Below are 20,416 nucleotides of genomic sequence, written 5' to 3'. Positions count from 1 at the left end.
GTAAAAAGTCGCATTTATGACATAAAGATGTGACTTTTTGTCATAAAGTCGCATTTCTGAAAAGAAAACCAACTCGTTGTGGGAACAAGTGATAGGGAAGTAATAAAACAGAACCTATTTATTTTTATCTAATATAAATGAGCTAAATACCAGGGTTTTGTCAGGAAAATTACATCTAACAAAACCGTCCCAAGTCTGAGACAAAAGTTGCAATTTACCACCGGAAATACCCAAATATGTTTCAAAAGTCGCAAGTGGGGTCTGGCAGAGTTGCCTGAAATGGCGCATTTCGGTTTAACAAATTTTGCATTTTAGTGCTATTGACATTAAAATGTTGTAAATCAAGAGAAATAGGCGGATAGTCAAGTTTATATTTTTTTTAAAGTCACAGTCAAAGGAAGTTTCTACATTATAAAATGTGATGCCATACTCACTTAGGAAAAGGATGAAACATTAGTGGCCAGATATATAGACTGCATACGTGTTGCCCTAAGGTACAGGAATCTGCAGCTTCGCTCTTTAGCCATTGTAATTAAAAAAGAAAGAAAATACTGTTAAAAAAACAATGCCCTGCTCACAGAAAAGTGTTTTTTTCCATTATAGCCATTAGGCTTCCTTTCCTGCCAACTGTTTTAGTTGGCATTCCTTTATTGGACATCTGCATTTCCATGTTTTTTGAGTGCCCTTGCTCCAGTTGGGATGCGACCACCTATTGTTCTAATTAGTTATAGTGATACTACTTTGGCCCGTACTGCCACGTGGTACTTTGCTCCAAGGTGGTTACACATGTAAAGTGACCCTACCTTTAGGCTGGGTTCACACCTGAGCATATTCGATAAGCGCTTTTTACAGGCGTTTTTATCGGGTGTTTTTGAGGCGTATTTTGGTGCGTTTTTGTATTTTGGAAACGTGTGTAGTACGCGCGTTTGTGTGATTAACCACAGAGGCATCCAATGAAAAACTGCCACAATCCGCGCGACAATATGCCCCAAAGAAGCTCCTGTACTTCTTGGGGCGTAGGGCATTTTACAGCGCGTTCGTACGCGCTGTAAAACGCTCAGGTGAGAACCATGCCCATGGGGAAACATTGGTTTTTGCCTGTTGAGCATTTTACAGCGCATAAGAACGTGCTGTAAAACGCTCAGGTGTGAACCTAGCCTTAAGGTTGGGAAGAGGTAAAATGATGCTGCCAGGGTATGAATGAAAGAATAACATCCTGTTAAAGGAGTTGTGTGCCGCTAGACAACATATCATGTGTGTATATATATATATATATATTTTTTAGGCCTCGTTCATATCTCTGTTAAGGAGATACGGCTTCCTGATCCAGCGCAAGATTCGGCTGCCAGATCTCCTTGACGGAGATGTGAACAAGGCCTTAAGTACATTTTATGAATGTGTGGTTGCCTTTCAAAATAATGGCTTGCCTTTATTTCTGTAGGGAAAAACACATTAGCCCATAATGCTCTACCTTTATTTAAACTGTTTTATTATTGACTCCTCTTAGGTGTGTACAAAAGAAGAGCAAGATATTTTACTAAGAGACTCCAACAAAAGTCAGAAATTACGAAAGAAACTCTTGGGCGGTAAGCTCGAACTCAACCTCTTGAGGAGAAAAATGCTAAATACTAAAATTCTTTACTTATTGGCTACAGAACCTGGGATTTGGGGATAGGTAGTTTTACCCACATGTTTCTATGCATTGTTCGGTAGAAAAAAGAGAATCCTCCCAGGTCTCTCTTTACAGACTTAAAGGGGTTGTCTCATTATAGACAATGGGGGCATATCGCTAGGATATGCCCCCATTGTCTTATAGGTGCGGGTCCCAACCGAGAACGGAGCCCCGCAAGGTGGTGGCTGGAGGACTCCGGTCTGGCCACCACCAAGCCGGCTCCCCATAGAAGTGAATGGGAGCGTACCACGCATGCGCGCCCCCGCTCCCATTAATTTCTATGGGGCTGACGGAAATAGCCGAGCCAGTGCTCGGCTATTTTCGCAGGCCCCATAGAAAATGAATGGAGGGCGGCTGCGCAGGCGCAGTGCACCCTCCTTCACTTGCGGGGCTCCGTTCTCGATATAGCGGTGTAACCCGCACCTATAAGACAATGGGTTTTCTCCACTTATCCTCAGGATAGGAGGTAATTGTCTGTCTGATTGCTGAAGGTCTGACTGTTGGGACCCCTAGCGATCAAGAGATTGGGAGACCCCATGTGAATGGAGCAGAAGCGTGCATGCATGCATGCATGACCACTGCTCCATTCACTTCTATGGGACTGGCTGAGGTAGAGCTGAGTGCTATCCCCATCAGTCCCACAGAAGTAATTGTGGTTGTCGCACATGGATACTACTGCTCCATTCTTATGATCTTTGTGGCTCCAAGTGGTTGGACCCTCAGTGATCAGATATTTATCTAATATCTGGTGAGCAGGAGATATGTGTTATTTGTTGGAGAATCCATTTAAAGAAAACTTATATCACGTCAGGTCCAACTGATTGTTATACCAAGTGGCACAAAAATGTTGTCTGCCACTTATTTCTGCCATTCTCGCAAACGATTGATGGCTGATGATATGTATAGGTGTATATGCAGAAAAAGGGCTACATGGCCTAAGAAAACCCCAATAAAGCGCAGATCCGCCAATAATAAAATCAATACTCAAATTTTATTGGACTACAAAGACATACAAACAAGATTAAAAATTGTATACAATGTACTATGTGCTGATACCAAATAAGACCAGACACATGACAACCCTGAGGAAGCCGGTTATCACTGGCGATGCGCGTGGGGCGACATTTCTCCATTCAGTCCCACCTCGATATTTCCATACCCTTGTATTCTACTCAGGTATTAGGTGCCTTGATGCCATATTATCATTGATTTATTTATTATATATCCTGGGTCGTTTTTTTATGCTTTCATTTTTTGGGTATTGTCTTTTCTGACTATATTGTGTCCACACTTGTGGCATTTGGTGGGTACTGTATATGTCTCTGGTCTTAGTTGGTAGTTACATGCAAAATGGCAGAGTTTTAAGGGAGCAGTTTTAAGGCTAGTTTCACATTGGCGGCACTGAGATTTGGCCGCCTGATCCGGAAGAAAATGCCAGGAATTGGGCGGACACAAACCGCAGCACGCAGTGGTTTGTGTCTGGACGATTCTCCGCATTTTTGCCGGCTGGGCATTCCTTTTGCATCTGGCAGTGCTGGATCCGGAGAATTTCTGCAGTTGTGAAACCAGCCTAAGGCCTCTTTCACACTTGCGTTGTCCGGATCCGGCGTGTACTCCACTTGCCGGAATTACACGCCGGATCCGGAAAAACGCAAGTGTACTGAAAGCATTTGAAGACGGAACCGTCTTCCAAATGCGTTCAGTGTTACTATGGCACCCAGGACGCTATTAAAGTCCTGGTTGCCATAGTAGGAGCGGGGAGCGGGGGAGCAGTATACTTACAGTCCGTGCGGCTCCCGGGGCGCTCCAGAGTGACGTCAGAGCGCCCCATGCGCATGGATGACGTGATCCATGTGATCACATGATCCATGCGCTTGGGGCGCCCTGACGTCACTCTGAAGCGCCCCGGGAGCCGCACGGACGGTAAGTACACTGCTCCCCTGCTCCCCACTACACTTTACCATGGCTGCCAGGACTTTAGCGTCCCGGCAGCCATGGTAACCACTCTGAAAAAGCTAAATGTCGGCTCCGGCAATGCGCCGAAACGACGTTTAGCTTAAGGCCGGATCCGGATCAATGCCTTTCAATGGGCATTAATTCCGGATCCGGCCTTGCGGCAAGTGTTCCGGATTTTTGGCCGGAGCAAAAAGCGCAGCATGCTGCGGTATTTTCTCCGGCCAAAAAACGTTCCGTTCCGGAACTGAAGACATCCTGAACGGATTTCTCTCCATTCAGAATGCATTAGGATAATCCTGATCAGGATTCTTCCGGCATAGAGCCCCGACGACGGAACTCTATGCCGGAAGACAAGAACGCAAGTGTGAAAGAGCCCTAAGTCTCATCAGACTAAGGCCTCATGCACACGGCCGAGAGCAGTCCTTGGTAACACAGCCTGGGTTCCTGTTGAGAGCAGGAGCGCACGGCGTCATTGGTTGCTATGACGCCGTGCGCTTTATGTAGTGCAGCAGCGGCATGAAGCGCACGGCGTCATAGCAACCAATGACACCATGCGCTCCTGCTCTGAACAGGAATCCAGGCCGTGTTACCACGGACCGCTCTCAGCCACGGAACACGGCCGTGTGCATGAGGCCTAAGATTGCATGTAACCCTGTCTTTAGTTATATATATATATATATATATATATATATATATATATATATATATATATATATTATATATATAAAAAAAAAATTATTCATAAACATATGCAATTTATTACAGGTGCTGAAACTAGTTTGAAAATGGATCTTCTACCACATCAAGAAACGCGCCTTAAGGAAGGCTTAGAAAGGGCCACGCAGCATCGTGACAAGCTCCTGGAATATGATAAGACCAGGTATTACTTAGAGTTAAACTGTAATATTACGGTACTTTCTGTCAAGAACTTTATTGCAATAAGATTTTGACTGTTGCCATGCGGCGCTGGGGTCCTCCCTTTGAATCTGACCAAGGATAAGACTACTTTCACACTAGCGTTTCTATTTTCCAGTATTGAGATTTGTTATAGAGTCTCAATACCGGAAAATAAACGCTTCTGTTTTCTCCGCATTCATTGTCAATGGGGACAAAACGTAACTGAACAGAACGGAATGCACCAAAATGCATTCCGTTTCGTTTGGTTGCGTTCCCATACCAGGATACATCCATCATGACCCACAATGCAAGTGAATGGGGATGGATCCGTTTAAATCTGACACGATAGAAAACGGATCCGTCCCCCATTGACTTTCAATGGAGTTCATGGCGGATCCGTCTTGACTATGTTAGAGATGATGCATAACGGATGCAGACGGTTGTATTATCAGTAACGGAAACGTTTTTGCTGAGCACTGCCGGATCCAGCAAAAACGCTAGCGTGAAAGTAGCCTAAGATCTGTATAGAGTTTGTATGTTCATCCGATGTGTAGGTTTTCCCAGGTGCGCCCGTATCCTCTCGGGAATTTAGATTTACTGGGGACAAGGACTGATGTGGAGGTTACTAATCTCTGTATAGTGCTAGTGCACGTGAGCCAGGGCATTTAGGACGGGGCTGCGTTTAGGCTTCGTAACTGGTCTACACAGTGAGCATTGCCATTTTGTTGGAAAGAATCTTACCAAAAGTATGAAATAAACACAGTGCCAGTTGTAGTACCAGTAGTAGTACACACACTGACAGTGGCAAAAGCCATCTTACTGATTGCTTATACAGTGACAGAAGCAGTATATGTATTGTTAACCATTGTACACATACATTTCAGGCCTCCATTACAGTTCTACAGCTTTCAAAAGCTCCTGAAAGGCAAATCTGCCTAATTATAACATTATAATTCCTATTTCCTTTATTGCTATGTAATTAGGCACTTCGTCTTTATTTATGTGTAAAAATAAATATGGAGGTACGCTGGAGACCAAACTAGGGGTGACACATATTCATTCTTGCCCTGACACTATATATATTTTTACTCTATATGCTAAATAGGGGAGCACTGTGTATATACAACCAGAAGTCGCAATAACGCCTGTACAAGCGTCATAGATGCCTGTTCAGGCCATTTTACTCCCTGAAAAAAGACTCGTGCGTATTTTTACACATGGTATTTTTCCCTTATGTCCATGACAGCACCCTTGAGAGAGCCCGCTTCCATCCAGGACAGGAAACAGGAACTTCCTTGGAGAGCTTCTTAAGGAGGGACCCGGCCTCTATCCACCAGTTCCTGTTTCCTGTCCTATGGATAGGACGCATTTCTGTGGAGAGTTACAAAGGCTGCAGGGCCCCATCGGTATTTGTCTTATATCCATAGGGGTTACCTGGTACAGCATAAGTCTCCACTAGGAGTCATCTGAAGTCTGGAATTCCACCCTTCCTGGTTCTGGTTGTGATCCGCACGCAGTACCAGTTGTACCAGCGGTGTTCAGGAGGTCCAGGGCCTCTTCCTCCCGCAGGCCGCATCCCCTATTGGCATTACAGAGGCAGGGGGCGGAGCGGGGCTCTTGTTCTCGCGTTAAGCACAGACTGGAAGTGACGTATGGCCACTTCCGGGATTTGGAACCCACAGCGTTCCGGAAGTAAAGAGCGGAAGGCCGCAGGCGGGTTTTTCAACGGGACCATACCTGGGGTATTTAACCCCGTTCAGTGCGCAGGTGGAAAGGTGCCAGCCAGCCAGAGAAGACATCTGCAGACCTCGTCTATGGAAGACCCTCCATCCCTGGACTGTACCATGGAAGAAGAGAGTGGTCAGCACACTGGTGACCAGGACAACCACGATACACGATCGGTACTCCTGGTGGGGTAAGGGGGTTAATCCCCAGCATTCTCCTTACAAAATTATTATTCTAAGAGGGGATGCCTCTGCAGATGCCTTGAAACTAAGTGCTAGATCTGCGGCTTTAGCTAATTCCGCAAGAAGAGCCTTTTGGTTGAAAGGGTGGTCAAGAGATACAGGATCCAAAAATAAATTATGTGCTATTCCCTGCCAAGGGGATTTCTTATTTGGATCGGTTCTAGACTATTTATTAGAGAAAGCCGCAGATGACAAAAAAGGTTTTCCATCCTCCAAGCCTACAAAAAGGCGTCAGTTTTTTCATAAAAACAAGAGGGAATATAACCAAGATAAAAGACAAAAATACTGGAGGGATAAGAAGGGTAGGAAGGAAAAAGGGTTCCTTTTCAGCTCCCAGTCCAGTAACCGTTCTAAAAACAGTCAGCAATGACTGTTCCATTCCGGTGGGAGCAAGGTTATCTCTCTTTCTTCAGGCTTGGGAGAGGATCTACGCAAGTCCTTGGATTCTGGGCGTTATAAGAGACGGGTTCCGTCTAGAGTTCGCCTCTCCCCCACCGGAAAGGATGAAGGTTACAAGTCTGGACCAAAACTCTATAAAAAAACAGACCTTAAAACAAGAGTTACTTTCACTCAGAATCAGAAAGAGGGAGAGTATTTTATTCTTCCCTTTTTCTGGTCCCAAAACCAGATGGGGCTTAAACTTTGTATACTTGGAGTGCTGGATGAGGAGATATGGTCCTATTATAATAGAATATTCTTAGGGGAAACATTATTCCTGGCTAGGAAAGCTATGGCGCTTCGATGGATGGGGGACAGACCTCCATCTTTGGGCCAGTGGAAGTCCCTTGTTAACCATGTAGTGTCCATGGAAAACATTGTCTTTAAACACAGGAAGTGCCCACAAAAATTTCAGAAGGTTTGGGGAGAATGGTGCTCCTCCACTCTGACCCTGCAATCCTCTCATATGTACTCAGCGGCTGACAATCCAAGATAGGGTTAAGGAGGACGTGTCCAGTTTCTTATTATTGTGTGCAGTTGTATGCTCTTATTCTTAGCTCTTTTTAGCATGATTTTTTTGGTTTGAAATGTATGCCTTATGTAATGCATCATTCTGTACTTATATCATGTTGCTCCCCTGCGTGGGAAACTAATGTGCTTTATTCTACTTGATTCATACCTGAACGGTTTATCGTTAATAAAACGAGTTTAAAAAAACAAAAACAGATGGGGCTTTCAGAATGATAATAAACCTGAGATACCTAAACCAATTCCTAAAGTACAAAAAATTCTGAATGGAATCGGTACATTTAGTCAACCCTAGACATAAAAGACGCATATTATCACATCCCAATCCATGCAGACTCCCAGAAGTTCCTAAGGGTAGCAGTATCCAATGGAGGGACAGATCCACCACTTTCAATACAGAGCGCTCCCATTCGGAGTATCCCAAACTCCCAGGCTGTTCACCAAGCTAATGACAGAAGTGATGGCTCATGTGAGGGAAAAGGATATCCTAACGATACCCTATCTGGATGACATACTGGTCGTGGCAGAATCAGAGAGCACTCTGTCCTCCCATCTCTCAGAAATAATCAAGATATTGGAAGAGTTGGGATGGTGGATAAATTGGGAGAAATCGAACTTAATCCCATCAAAGAGTTGTCCATTTTTGGGTCTAATTCTAGACTCCGTAAAACAATGCTGCTTTCTTCCTCAGAACAAGATCTCCAAAATTCTGAAAGTACAATCTTTAATTTCATCAAAACACAGAACCATCAGACAGGGGATGGCGGTATTAGGCAGGATGACGTCCACAATTCCTGCAGTCAAGTGGGCGTGGTTGCGTTCTCGGAAGCTTCAATGGCAGATTCTGAGAGAGTTGCAGGGGTCTCTATCCCCTTTGGATGTCCCACTTTCTCTTCCATCCCAGGTCATTAAGTCCATTCAGTGGTGGTTAGACCCAGCAAACCTGTCTCAGGGGCTCCCCTGGAATATGCAAGAGCAGATTTCAATCACCACGGATGCAAGTCGGGTGCGACAGGTTGGGGAGCCTACTGTCAGGAAGATGTTGTTCAGGGAAGATGGACTCTTCTAGAAAGAAGAGATTCGCAGAATGTAAGAGAACTAAGGGCAGTACTCCTCGCTCTAATAGCTTTGCTTCCAAAATTAAAGGGAAAAATAGTGAAGGTCTTTTCAGACAACACCATGGTAGTGTCTTATTTGAACAGGCTAGGTGGGACAAGGTCAGAGGACATTATGTCTCTTGCAGAAAACATTTTTTTCCATAATCATTCCCTCAGTCTCCTTCATAAAAGCGGTGCATTTAAAAGGTACAGAAAATAAAAAAGCAGATTTTCTAAGCAGAAATCGTCTAGATCAGGGAGAATGGTGTTTAAATCAAACCATGTTCAAGCAGATATTCCACCTCTAGGGCAATCCTCTAGTAGATATGTTCGCAAACAGGCAAAACCGGAAATGTCATCTTTCTTTTCTCTAAATCCAGAATATTCTCCAAGTGGCATAGACGCCTTCTTCCTACCTTGGCCGAACGATCTTCTATACGCCTTTCCACCCATGAGACTAATTCCAAGGGTTCTACAGAAACTGAGGCAACACAGGACAAGACCAATTCTGATCGCCCCCTTCTGGCCCTGAAGTTCATGGTTCACCTGGCTACGCAAACTATCAACAGAACCATGGATTCTGCCAGATAGACAAAACCTGTTGTATCAAGGGCCAGTTCACCATCCAGAAGTAACCAACCTACACCTAGCAGCATGGTATCTGAGAGGTCTATACTAGAGAAGAAGTACCTTTCCAGAGATGTGATTAATACCCTCCTGTCATGTAGGAAAGACATCACTTCTTCTATATACCTAAGAATATGGAAAAACTTCTTACATTTTTCCACGGTTCCAATACACCCTTTAGGTCCCCCTCCTATGCCGATAATCCTCGATTTTCTTCAGAGTGGCCTGGACAAAAGACTAAGGGTTTGTACACTTAAAGTGCATGTTTAAGCTCTTAGTGCGTATTTTGACTTCACCTTAGCCAACCATCCTTGGGTGAGGAGATTTTTTAAAGCGGTCAGTCGTACCAGACCAATATCCAGAATGTCTGCTCCTCCGTGGGACCTCAACTTAGTGTTGTCCAGTATGATGGAGCCTCCGTTTGAACCTCTACAGGATCTGCCGATAAAGTTACTATCCTTTAAGACTGCTTTTCTGGTGGCCATCACCTCTGCCAGACGTGTAAGTGAAATTTCTGCCCTTTCCACCTCTCCTCCCTATACTAAGATCCTGGAGGACAGAGTAATAATCAAACCGGACCCTCCTTTTCTCCCCAAAGTAGTTTCCTTTTTTCACAGATCTCAAGACATCGTCCTACCTTCATTATGCCAAACTCTGAATAATGAAAAAGAAAGGAAGTTACACTGTCTTGATGTCAGGAGATGTCTCCTAAAGTATGTGGAGATGACTGAACCCTGGAGGAAGTCTAGACTTTTTGTACAGTTTGCCAGAAAGAACAGAGGTGATAGTTACATCCAGAACACTATCTAGATGGATTGTTGCAGCCATTTCTTTGGCCTAATCCTCGGCAGGGGAACCTTGCCCCTTGGGATTCGGGGCACATTCAACCAGGTCCATTTCTACCTCCTGGGCAGAAAGAGCTGAAGCTTTCCTAGAGCAGATCTGTAGGGCCCCTTGTACTTTATTCCGCCATTACAAGCTAGATCTAGACTCCACTATCCTTTGGTAGGAAAGTTTTACAGGCTGTTATCCCTCCCTAGTCTGGTTCTATTCTAGTCTTCTCTCAAGGGTGCTGTCATGGGCATAAGGGAAATATAAGATTACACTCACCGGTAATCACTTTTCCATGAGCCCATGATCGCACCCGCTACTTATTCCCTCCCAAAAAATAATAATTCATAATAAAAAATTAAAAAAGAGTTTTGGGATGTTGTATATGTTTTGGAACAGGTTCTCGCAAATAACTGGTGGATAGAGGCCGGGTCCCTCCTTAAGAAGCTCTCCACGGATGTCATGGGCTCATGGAAAAGTGATTACCGGTGAGTGTAATCTTATATTTGTAGTCAGGAGCCCTGTATCAGAAGCTGCCAGGTCTGGCACACAGGAAGCCCCGCCCCTCTCATGAGAAGACCCGCCCCTCACAGACATCTCTCTCACCAGGAGCAGCTCCAGAGAACGGACTAAACACTACATTGTGGTTACAGGACCTGTGGTGATGTCAGTCATGTGATCAGCCATGTGTGTGGGAGGAGTTAGGGGAACACAGGCTCTGTGTAGGACTGTGCTGGTGGAGAATGCAGAGGTACTTTATGTATGGAAGATGTGTATAAAGCAGGGCACACAGTAGTTCTATTTGTGTAAGGAACATGTAGCAGAGCTGTGTGTGCAATGTGTATATAGTAAACTATCTGTGTAATGGATATGTAGCAGAGCTGTCTAAAGATTGTGTATATAGTTAAGCTAACTGTAATGATCATGTAGTAGAGCTGTGTATGTAGTATGTATATAGTAATGTCAGGTGGGCGCTGTCTGTGTATGGCAGCGTCAGGCGGGCGCTGTCTGTGTATGGCAGCGTCAGGCGGGCGCTGTCTGTGTATGGCAGCGTCAGGCGGGCGCTGTCTGTGTATGGCAGCGTCAGGCGGGCGCTGTCTGTGTATGGCAGCGGCAGGCGGGCACTGTATCTCACTGTGTTATGGTGGCAGTGGTCTTATGGTTTTTTTTCTTATTGCTATTTCTGCACAGAAGACATTATAGAGGAGACTAGTAATGGTTTCCCTGCAGAAATAGCAGCCTCATAGTTATGTAGGACTATGTATTATATATATGATTTACTGCATAATTTGTACTCCTCCTCAGCTAAAAATACTCCTCAAAATTGTTAAGAGGAGTATTTTTACTCTTCTGGAAAAAATGTAGTGCGACCTGTATACAACTATATGTACAGAGCATATGTACCAAGTGTCACCTCTGTTACAGTTCTTACCCAGCTTTCCCGGACTGTTTCCAAATTTGCCTTGTTATTTAGAGATAAAACCACTGTAAAATCCAACCTTTGTTTGGGGTGCTGGGAAAGCTAGGTGACAACACTCAAGAGCTGCACAGCTGACCACAGGCTGCATACATTGTCCTAATACTATATATCAGGGATGCCGAACCTGCGGCCCTCCAGCTGTTGTAAAGCTACAACTTCTATCATGCCCTGCTGTAGGCTGTCTGGGCATACTGGGAATTGTAGTTTGGCAACAGCTGGAGGGCTGCAGGTTGAGCATCACTGCTATATATATGATAGATTGCAGGATTTTCTGTATTTTATATAACCAGTATGTCATCCATTACAGCCCAGTAGAAGTTGTTACCCCGCTTTCCCAGACTGCAGAATTCCAGGGCTGCTTTAGCAGCTGCTTGATGAAGCCCTTATTGTCATATAGCAGGCTTAGGGTACTTTCACACTAGCGTTATTCTTTTCCGGCATGGAGTTCCGTCCTAGGGGCTCAATACCGGAAAAGAACTGATCAGGCATATCCCCATGCATTCTGAATGGAGAGCAATCCGTTCAGGATGCATCAGGATGTCTTCAGTTCAGTCTTTTTGCCTTTTCAGGATGGAGATAATACCGCAGCATGCTGCGGTTTTATCTCGTCCAAAATTCCGGAACACTTGCCAGAATGCCGGATCCGTCATTTTTTTTCCCCCATTGAAATGCATCAATGCCGAATCCGGCCCCGAGTGTTAAAGCAAAACGGATCCGGCGTTGTGGTCTGCGCATGCTCGGACCGCAAAAAATGTGAAAAACATATAAATTCCGGATCTGTTTTTCCGGATGACACCAGAGACACGATCCGGCATTTCAATGCATTTTCAGTCGGATCAGGATCCTGATCCGTCTGACAAATGCCATCAGTTTGCATACGTTTTGACAGATCTGGCAGGCAGTTCCAGCGATGGAACTGCCTGCCGGAATCCTCTGCCACAAGTGTGAAAGTAGCCTTACTATAATGATTTGCTATCTAAGAGACTGTTAAAGCTGGGTAAAAATATCTGTGAAACTGCAGTGGACAAAGACAATGACAAGCATTTACATTTATTTGTGTTTAGAAGTTTAGTGTCCCTTTAAACTGTAAACTGCACCTTTCATTTGTCAAATTTTCTAATTTTGTTTTAACCATACAGTGTTCGACGCACCCATGTGATAGATGATGAGTCTGATTACTTCTCCGCTGATTCCAACCAGTGGTTGTCCCAGGCAGAACGTGAGGTTCTTCGCAAGAAGGAACGGGAATTGCAAGAGCTGCGTCATGCTTCTCGGCCTTCTCGCAAGATCACTATAGATTTCGCAGGACGCAAAGCTGTGGAAGAAGGAGGAGACTTGTCTGAGTATCACAAACAGTAAGGAAAAGTGTCATACTTCTCTCATGCAACAATGGATATAACGCGTAGATTCTGAGTCATAGAAATCTCATTGGACCTCGAAAATGATTTGGGCATATAACATATGCTGTAAGACTGTTCATACCTATTTAGAAAGTGGTTTATGTGTGGTTAGTAACATGTCCACTGCAAAATAATTTTTCAGATCCAAAATATCTCATTGTCCTGACAGGTTTGATGAAGTTATACATGCAGTTAACTCGGGCACATTATCAAAGCCAGTGAGACGTTCAGGAGATTCCCTGCTTTTGAATCCAGCCTTGGCATTTCCCCCACCAGTGGTAAGTGACTTCAGTACACTGGACCAGAAAATGATATAGAAATAGACTTAGAATATAGTAACGTATGTTTAGTATTGTAACTAGAGATGAGCAAAGTTTTCGAAAATTCGATTCGGCTGCTTTGCTGACTTTAATCAAGAAATTTAAATGGTTACAAATTACTTCATAATGGATCGCATTGCATTGTATGGAGCAGGTGCAGTGACGGGAAACAGCGATCGCGCCGCCCTGTCATTTAGCCCCCTCAGATGCCGCGTTCAACGCTGATCGTGGCATCTGAGAGTCACATTGTTAAAACAAAAAAAAAAATCAATGCACTCACCTCATTTATTTGATCGCGGAGAAGCAGTCATGGCCATCTTGATTGAAGAAAACCTGTCACGTAGGGCACGTACTGACGTGATGAAGTCACGACGTCATCATGCTGGATGGGCGCGGTTATGTCATCACTGATGATGTCATCACTGATGATGTCATCACTGATGATGTCACTGTGCCCGCCCAGTATGGTGATATCACACGTCAACGTGCGCAAGAATTGGCCCATTGTCTTCCATCAAGATGGGTGCGACAGCCGCTTCGCAATCAAATAGATGAGTATGTATTTTTTTTTTTTTTTTTTTTTTTTTAGCACCATTTCAGGAAAAATTGATTCGTTACCACGAAGTGCCAGGAAATTCGAATTTAGGTCGAATTAAATTTTTCCAGAAATTCGGATAGAATTCCACTTTGTTAACTTCAATTCGCTCAACACTAATTGTAACCCAATGCCACTATTTAGTATTTATACCATGAATTTTATGTCACTACTATGACTATTCACTTCCCCCTTTACACTCTTGAGCTACAATTCCACCAAACTAACTAAAAAAGTTCTGGGTTGGCACTGCCACATGCATCTAGGGTAAAGTGGAGTTGGTGCTCCTCTGCCGTTTGACCCGGTGGTGCTTAGCATATAGAATTGTGCACACTTGTATAATGAGATAATAAACTTGCGGCACTCACCGAATCACTTTGCAGTTCTTTATTCCATCTTTTAAAACAGCTCAGTCGCCGATGCAGGCACTTCTACAGTATATGGCAACGGCCGTTTCGCTCTGGCTGTGTTTCACCTGGCCTCCCACGTGCATGTGTGCCGTGCCTTCCACTTCCCCCTCCGGCTTCCTCTGCAGCCGACTCGCACCCCGGGATCCAGGCCCTGCAACTGCCGCCTGCCACAACGTATCCTTCACCGGACACCCTTACAATACCGCCCACACCTACGCACCGGGCAGAGAGTGGCCCCCGTACCTGCTGCAGCATCGCATCCTGGAGTTCATAGAACTCCTGGAGAGCCTGGGAGGACAAAGCTGGAAGCACTGGGGACCTCTGATTCTGGACCCCGGGCATCTGTCAGCACAGGGGGCACATGTTAGTCCCCGCAGTGGCTGCATCTTCCTCGCTCCTATTTCGCCCTAACCCCGGCCACCAAAGTCAGGAAATGGTTGCACAGTAGCAAGTGAGGGACGCTATCACAGGCAGGGAGCATTACACACGTATTACACTCCAAACCCCATCATTGTATACATATCACACAGGGATTTTATTATGTAGGATTACACTCCAGCCGCCATCATCCTACATAAAATAAATAAAGCCCTGTGTGAGTGCCGTTTGAAATACTGGGCATGCGCGGCGCGGAGACCTATCGACACACAGCGCTCCACATGCCGCCTGCAACTGCGCGCCGGCCTGCTGCTGTGCCCAGCTCCTCCGTGCCTCCTCCTCCGCCTCCAGCTTCCTCTGCTGCCGCCTCATACCCCGGGATCCCCATCATTATACACATATTACACTCCAACCCCCATCATTATACACATATTACACTCCAACCCCCATCATTACACACAAATTACACTCCAATCCCCATCATTACACACACGTAACACTCCAATGAGGGCTGTAGTGTAATGATGGGGGTTGGAGTGTAATATGTGTACAATGATGAGGACTGGAGTGTAATACGTGTGTAATGCCTATGATGGCTTCCCTCACTTGCTACTGTCCGGCCATTTCCTGACTCTGGTGGGCGGAGTTAGGGCGAAATAGGAGCGAGGAGGATGCGGCCGCTGTGGGGACTAACATGTCACCCCGGGGTCCAGAATCAGAGGTCCCCAGTGCTCCCAGCTTTGTCCTCCCAGGCTCTTCGGGAGTTCTATGAACTCCAGGATGCGATGCTTTAGCAGGTATGGGGCTACTCTCTGCCCGGTGCGCAGGTGTGTAATGGTGTCCGGTGAAGGATACGCTGTGGCAGGCGGCAGTTGCAGGGCCCAGATTCCGCAGTGTGAATGGGCTGCAGAGGAAGTCGGATGGGGAGGCGGAGCGGAGCTGGGCACAGCAGCTGGCCGGCGAGCAGGTGTGGGCGGTGCACGCGGAACGCAGTGTGTTGATTGGCCGCGCCCTGCGCATGCGCACTTCACTAATCGGCACGGACGCCCACGCACACAGGGATTTTATTTTAGAGGATATAATATACTGCACCTAAAGTGAACACCAGAACAATATCCTAGAGCCTTTAAACACATTGAAACTCATGCCCAGGAGGAGAGTGCATCTGTTCCAGGCAGATGGCAGAGTCTGGGCACACACACAGATGACAACTGCCTCAAACATGCTTTTTCAGTCTCTTTATTTGAGTGTCTATAGTCCTATATTAGTCTGTAGGATAATTAATACAGTACTTTACTGGTATGTCATTTTATCAGCAAATTATTCCCATCTACTTTAAAATGTAATATGAAAATGTAGTCTATCATTCTTGGACAGAAATGTGACCATTTTAGTTGAGACAGAGTTGATTAATGAATGTAAATTAAGACTTATGAATGCATACTTGTAAGAGGTTCTAAATATTGATGACTTATCTATAGGATCCTGTATAGAATAGCTAATATCCTGAGACATCAGAACAATTAAAATCCTACCTTCCCGTTTCATGTGTACATAGGTATATTAGTAATTATACATAAATACAAGTACTATTTTGCGATCCCATCCTTTTACCTAGATAACCCATTGTGCACAGGGTTTTCTATGGACATTGGGATCGCCCGTCAGTGTGTCAGTTCCACTCTTAGGTAGGGTGCGATATGGACTTTTGTAGGGTTTTTTCTGGGGTTTTCTATAGTTATATTTTTGGGATTTTAATTGTAGTAATAAAGGTTACATTTTAAGGGAAGTTTTCTTAGTTATATTTTGAGTTCTTCTTCCAGATCTTTGTACCCACAGAGGGTAGACCCCTCAGGTCTGTGATACTATAGGATCCTCGGCACTCCCACCGATCATCTGTTTAAAGGGGCAGCGGTGCTTTATTGCTCCATACTCCTCCATGCCATATATTTAACAGTGGCTGTCCTTTGTGTGACATTGGCGACTGCTGAGAATAGATGACCGTAAGGGGTTCCGATTTATTCAACAACTTAGCTAGAGCTTGAAATTGCTTCTAAATGGTACACATCATGTCAGAAAAGTTTTGATCTGTGGGGGTCTCAGCACCCTAATCATCACTATAACAAATCGTAAAAAGCATTCATCTGAGCAGTGTGACCCTTCTGTGCTGGCTCATAGACTTCCTTCGAGCCTGTACATTGCTCACTAAGTTGGCTGTTCAAGGAGAGTCGAGCAGAGCAGACCAAAGGCCTCTCCCTTTTGCATAATAAAAAGATACACTTTAAGGCTGTTGTGTTTACCACCAATTGCATATCTGATCAATAGATTATTAATTTACCAAAATGATTTATTTATTTATCGTATTTTCCACTTTATAAGACGCACTTTTCTATCAAGAATTTTTTTATAAATAAGGGCATTTAGGGAGATCCAGCATGGCGCTTTGCCCGATCAGTGAGAGAGCTGGGCATCTGCACACACTTCTCTCTCCCTGTCGCTATTGATCTGTGTGATCAGCAGCAGCAGGAGAGCGCATGGGGAGGAAGGACCTACTGGTGTACTGCAAGGAAATGCAAACTCCAAGTACAGCTGGTCAGCAATGGGAGGAGCCAGAACAGAAGAACTATACAGTCGGCACTAGTGCAGGAAAATGTGAGTTTTTATTATCAGGGCCGTCTTTAATATTCATTGGACCCTGGGCAAAAATTTACTTGGGCCCCCTGGATCCCGCCTTCCCACACCTTAGCAGGAAATCACGCCCTCCACCACAACACACACACAAAAAATCCACACATCTGGTAGAGTACAGTGAATGACTGTAAATACTTTCAGTTCTGAAGACTCCAGCGGCTCAGGATCAGTGCTCTGGGCAGCTGGGCTCAGGCTGGAAGTGGGCATCGCTCTGCAGGAAGGAGACCAGGGCTCGGCTCACCCTAGTGTTACAGTGCACCCCAGCACCCCACAGTATGCAGTATAGCACCCTATAGTATACAGCAACCCACAGTATGCAGTATAGCACCCTACACTATACAGTACCCCACAGTATATAGTAGAGCAGTATAGCAGCCCACAGTATAAAACACCTCACCGTATACAGTAGAGCAGTATAGCACCTCACCGTATACAGCACCCCAAACGATACAGCACCCCACACTATACAGTACAGCAGTATAGCACTCCACAATATACAGCACCCACAGTATACAGCCCCCCACAGTATACAGTACAGCAGTATAGCACTCCACAATATACAGCACCCACAGTATACAGCCCCCCACAGTATACAGTACAGCAGTATAGCACTCCACAATATACAGCACCTACAGTATACAGCCCCCTACACTATACAGTACAGCAGTATAGCACTCCACAGTATACAGCCCCCCACACTATACAGCACCCCACTATACAGTAGTTTACAGTATATTAGCATAACAGCCCCTGTCACCTTTTTCTGATGTAATCTTCACAAAAAAAGCTCCACAGTTAAGGCAAACTTGCCGGCAGGCATCGCATGGCAGCAACCCCTGTGTAGCTGACAGCCTGACACCCGGGGCAGTGGCTAGCAGGGCTCATGAGGCAGCTGCCTTGGGCCCCCCAGGAGCAACTGGGCCCGGGGCAGCTGCCCCTTTTCCCCCTTGTTAAAGACGGCCCTGCTAAAGATTATGTGTGTAGCAGTGCTGTATGTGTATATATGTGTGTAAGAGAACTGTATGGGTGTAGCAGACTGTATGTAATAAGGTGACTACATGCACCATTGCTGGTTGTTACAATGGTCAGCAGATGACACAGTAAGGGTAACAGGAGCTGCCCAGAACTATTCCCCCAACACACACACACACACACACTCTAATGTTACTGACCTTGACCCCTCCACTTCAGTAAACCATATTCCCTTCAAAGCTGACCTAGAATTTTTTATTTTATTTTGTCTAAACTTGGGGTGCATCTTATAGACCAAAATACAGTGTTTTCGTATAATATATTGCACATTCTAGCTGAGATAACAATGGGACACTGATATTGTTGTAGATTCAAGCATTTTGCCAATATATCCTAGTGTAGCTTGCATCATATTCCACAAATCACTGACATAGCTCTTTGCCTCTTTTTGAACACGCATTGATAAATTTGGCACATTGTACTTTAAAGAGTTTTCTGGGATTACAATAGTTTTCTTAGGATAAGTAATCAGTTTGAAGTAAAAGAAAATCCAGCACCTCGTATCTTTGCTTGACGGTGTTTATTCCACAATCCAAAATGTAAGCGGTAACGGAACCTTCAAAATACAAGCCCCAATGCGGTCTACATGTTTCGAACCAGATGGTTCTTAATCATGACCTCCACAATAAATTTCCAACACAGTATATATATATATAGACGTGAACTTAACAAATCCCTCCCCTATTAAACTAGCAGGGTGGTGCTGGTCATCCCAGGTGTTCTAATTAGAAGTGTTCACAGAAATTTAAGTGTACAAAAACACATTTAAAGTTAAAATCCGGAATAAGCCATTATAAACAGACATTCCATAGTATAAGGTCCAGCAGATAGGGAGGAAAAATACAGACAAAGACAGGTCAGGGATATAAAAAAATAATAATAATGAATGAATGAATACATGACTCAGTATAAATACACTGAGGGATCCCAGCATAAAAAACCGCTCTGTCTGAATACTCCTCTATATCTGCTGGCTACAATACATCACAGTTCCATGTTGCAACTTTGAAGAAAATATAGCCTAATTGAACTGTGATGTATTGTAGCCAGCAGATATAGAGGAGTATTCAGACAGAGCGTTTTTTTATGCTGGGATCCCTCAGTGTATTTATACTGAGTCATGTATTCATTCATTCATTATTATTATTTTTTTATATCCCTGACCTGTCTTTGTCTGTATTTTTCCTCCCTATCTGCTGGACCTTATACTATGGAATGTCTGTTTATAATGGCTTATTCCGGATTTTAACTTTAAATGTGTTTTTGTACACTTAAATTTCTGTGAACACTTCTAATTAGAACACCTGGGATGACCAGCACCACCCTGCTAGTTTAATAGGGGAGGGATTTGTTAAGTTCACGTCTATATATACACTGTGTTGGAAATTTATTGTGGAGGTCATGATTAAGAACCATCTGGTTCGAAACATGTAGACCGCATTGGGGCTTGTATTTTGAAGGTTCCGTTACCGCTTACATTTTGGATTGTGGAATAAACACCGTCAAGCAAAGATACGAGGTGCTGGATTTTCTTTTACTTCAAGTTTGTCAAATCGGGGTCTCATCCCTTCCGTGCACCTTTCAAACTGCAGATGCAGGTGAGCTGGACTTTTACCATTATGTGATAAGTAATCAGTATCAGATTTGTTGGGGCCCGACTCTTGATACCCTGCCATACATATAGTAGCATCAATGCTGAGTATGGCAGCTTTGTCCCAGTCAAATAAATGCAGTACCCTACAGAGCTGCTACTAAATGTAGGACATGCATGTGTACAGAGCACCCGCCCAAGAACAGACACCCCTTAAACAGCTGATTGGCTAGGGTGCCAAGATTCAGACCCCCACTGATTTGATATTTGTGACCTTTCCCTGATGGTGCATCAATATTGCTGTTACAAATCAAATCCAGGAAACAAGCAGAAGTCAGTACACAGGCAGACAAATGTAGAACAGCAAACCTTTGCCAGACACTAGCGGACTAAAACTCATTGCTCAGGCATGCTCCCACAGGGGAAGGTGCCTTAAGCCCCCCTGAGTGGCTAGCAATACACTGGGAAAGATTATGGTGCACACACTGGCCCTTCAAGAGCCAGAG

General features: G+C 44.7%; 1 protein-coding gene across 1 annotated transcript in view; it reads left to right on the top strand.

Moving 5' to 3' along the window:
* TRIP4 (thyroid hormone receptor interactor 4) overlaps positions 1-20,416 on the top strand; it is a 53,962-nt gene that overhangs the window by 9,423 nt on the left and 24,123 nt on the right. The window contains exons 5-8 of the mRNA XM_040413766.1: positions 1,508-1,586; positions 4,394-4,508; positions 12,633-12,848; positions 13,063-13,171. Of these exons, the coding sequence (XP_040269700.1) occupies positions 1,508-1,586; positions 4,394-4,508; positions 12,633-12,848; positions 13,063-13,171 (519 nt within the window). The remainder of the gene's footprint in view (positions 1-1,507; positions 1,587-4,393; positions 4,509-12,632; positions 12,849-13,062; positions 13,172-20,416) is intronic.

This window comes from Bufo bufo, chromosome 1 (genome assembly GCF_905171765.1).
Source record: "Bufo bufo chromosome 1, aBufBuf1.1, whole genome shotgun sequence".
NCBI classification, from domain to species: domain Eukaryota; kingdom Metazoa; phylum Chordata; class Amphibia; order Anura; family Bufonidae; genus Bufo; species Bufo bufo.
This window is presented reverse-complemented; position numbering and strand designations above follow the sequence as displayed.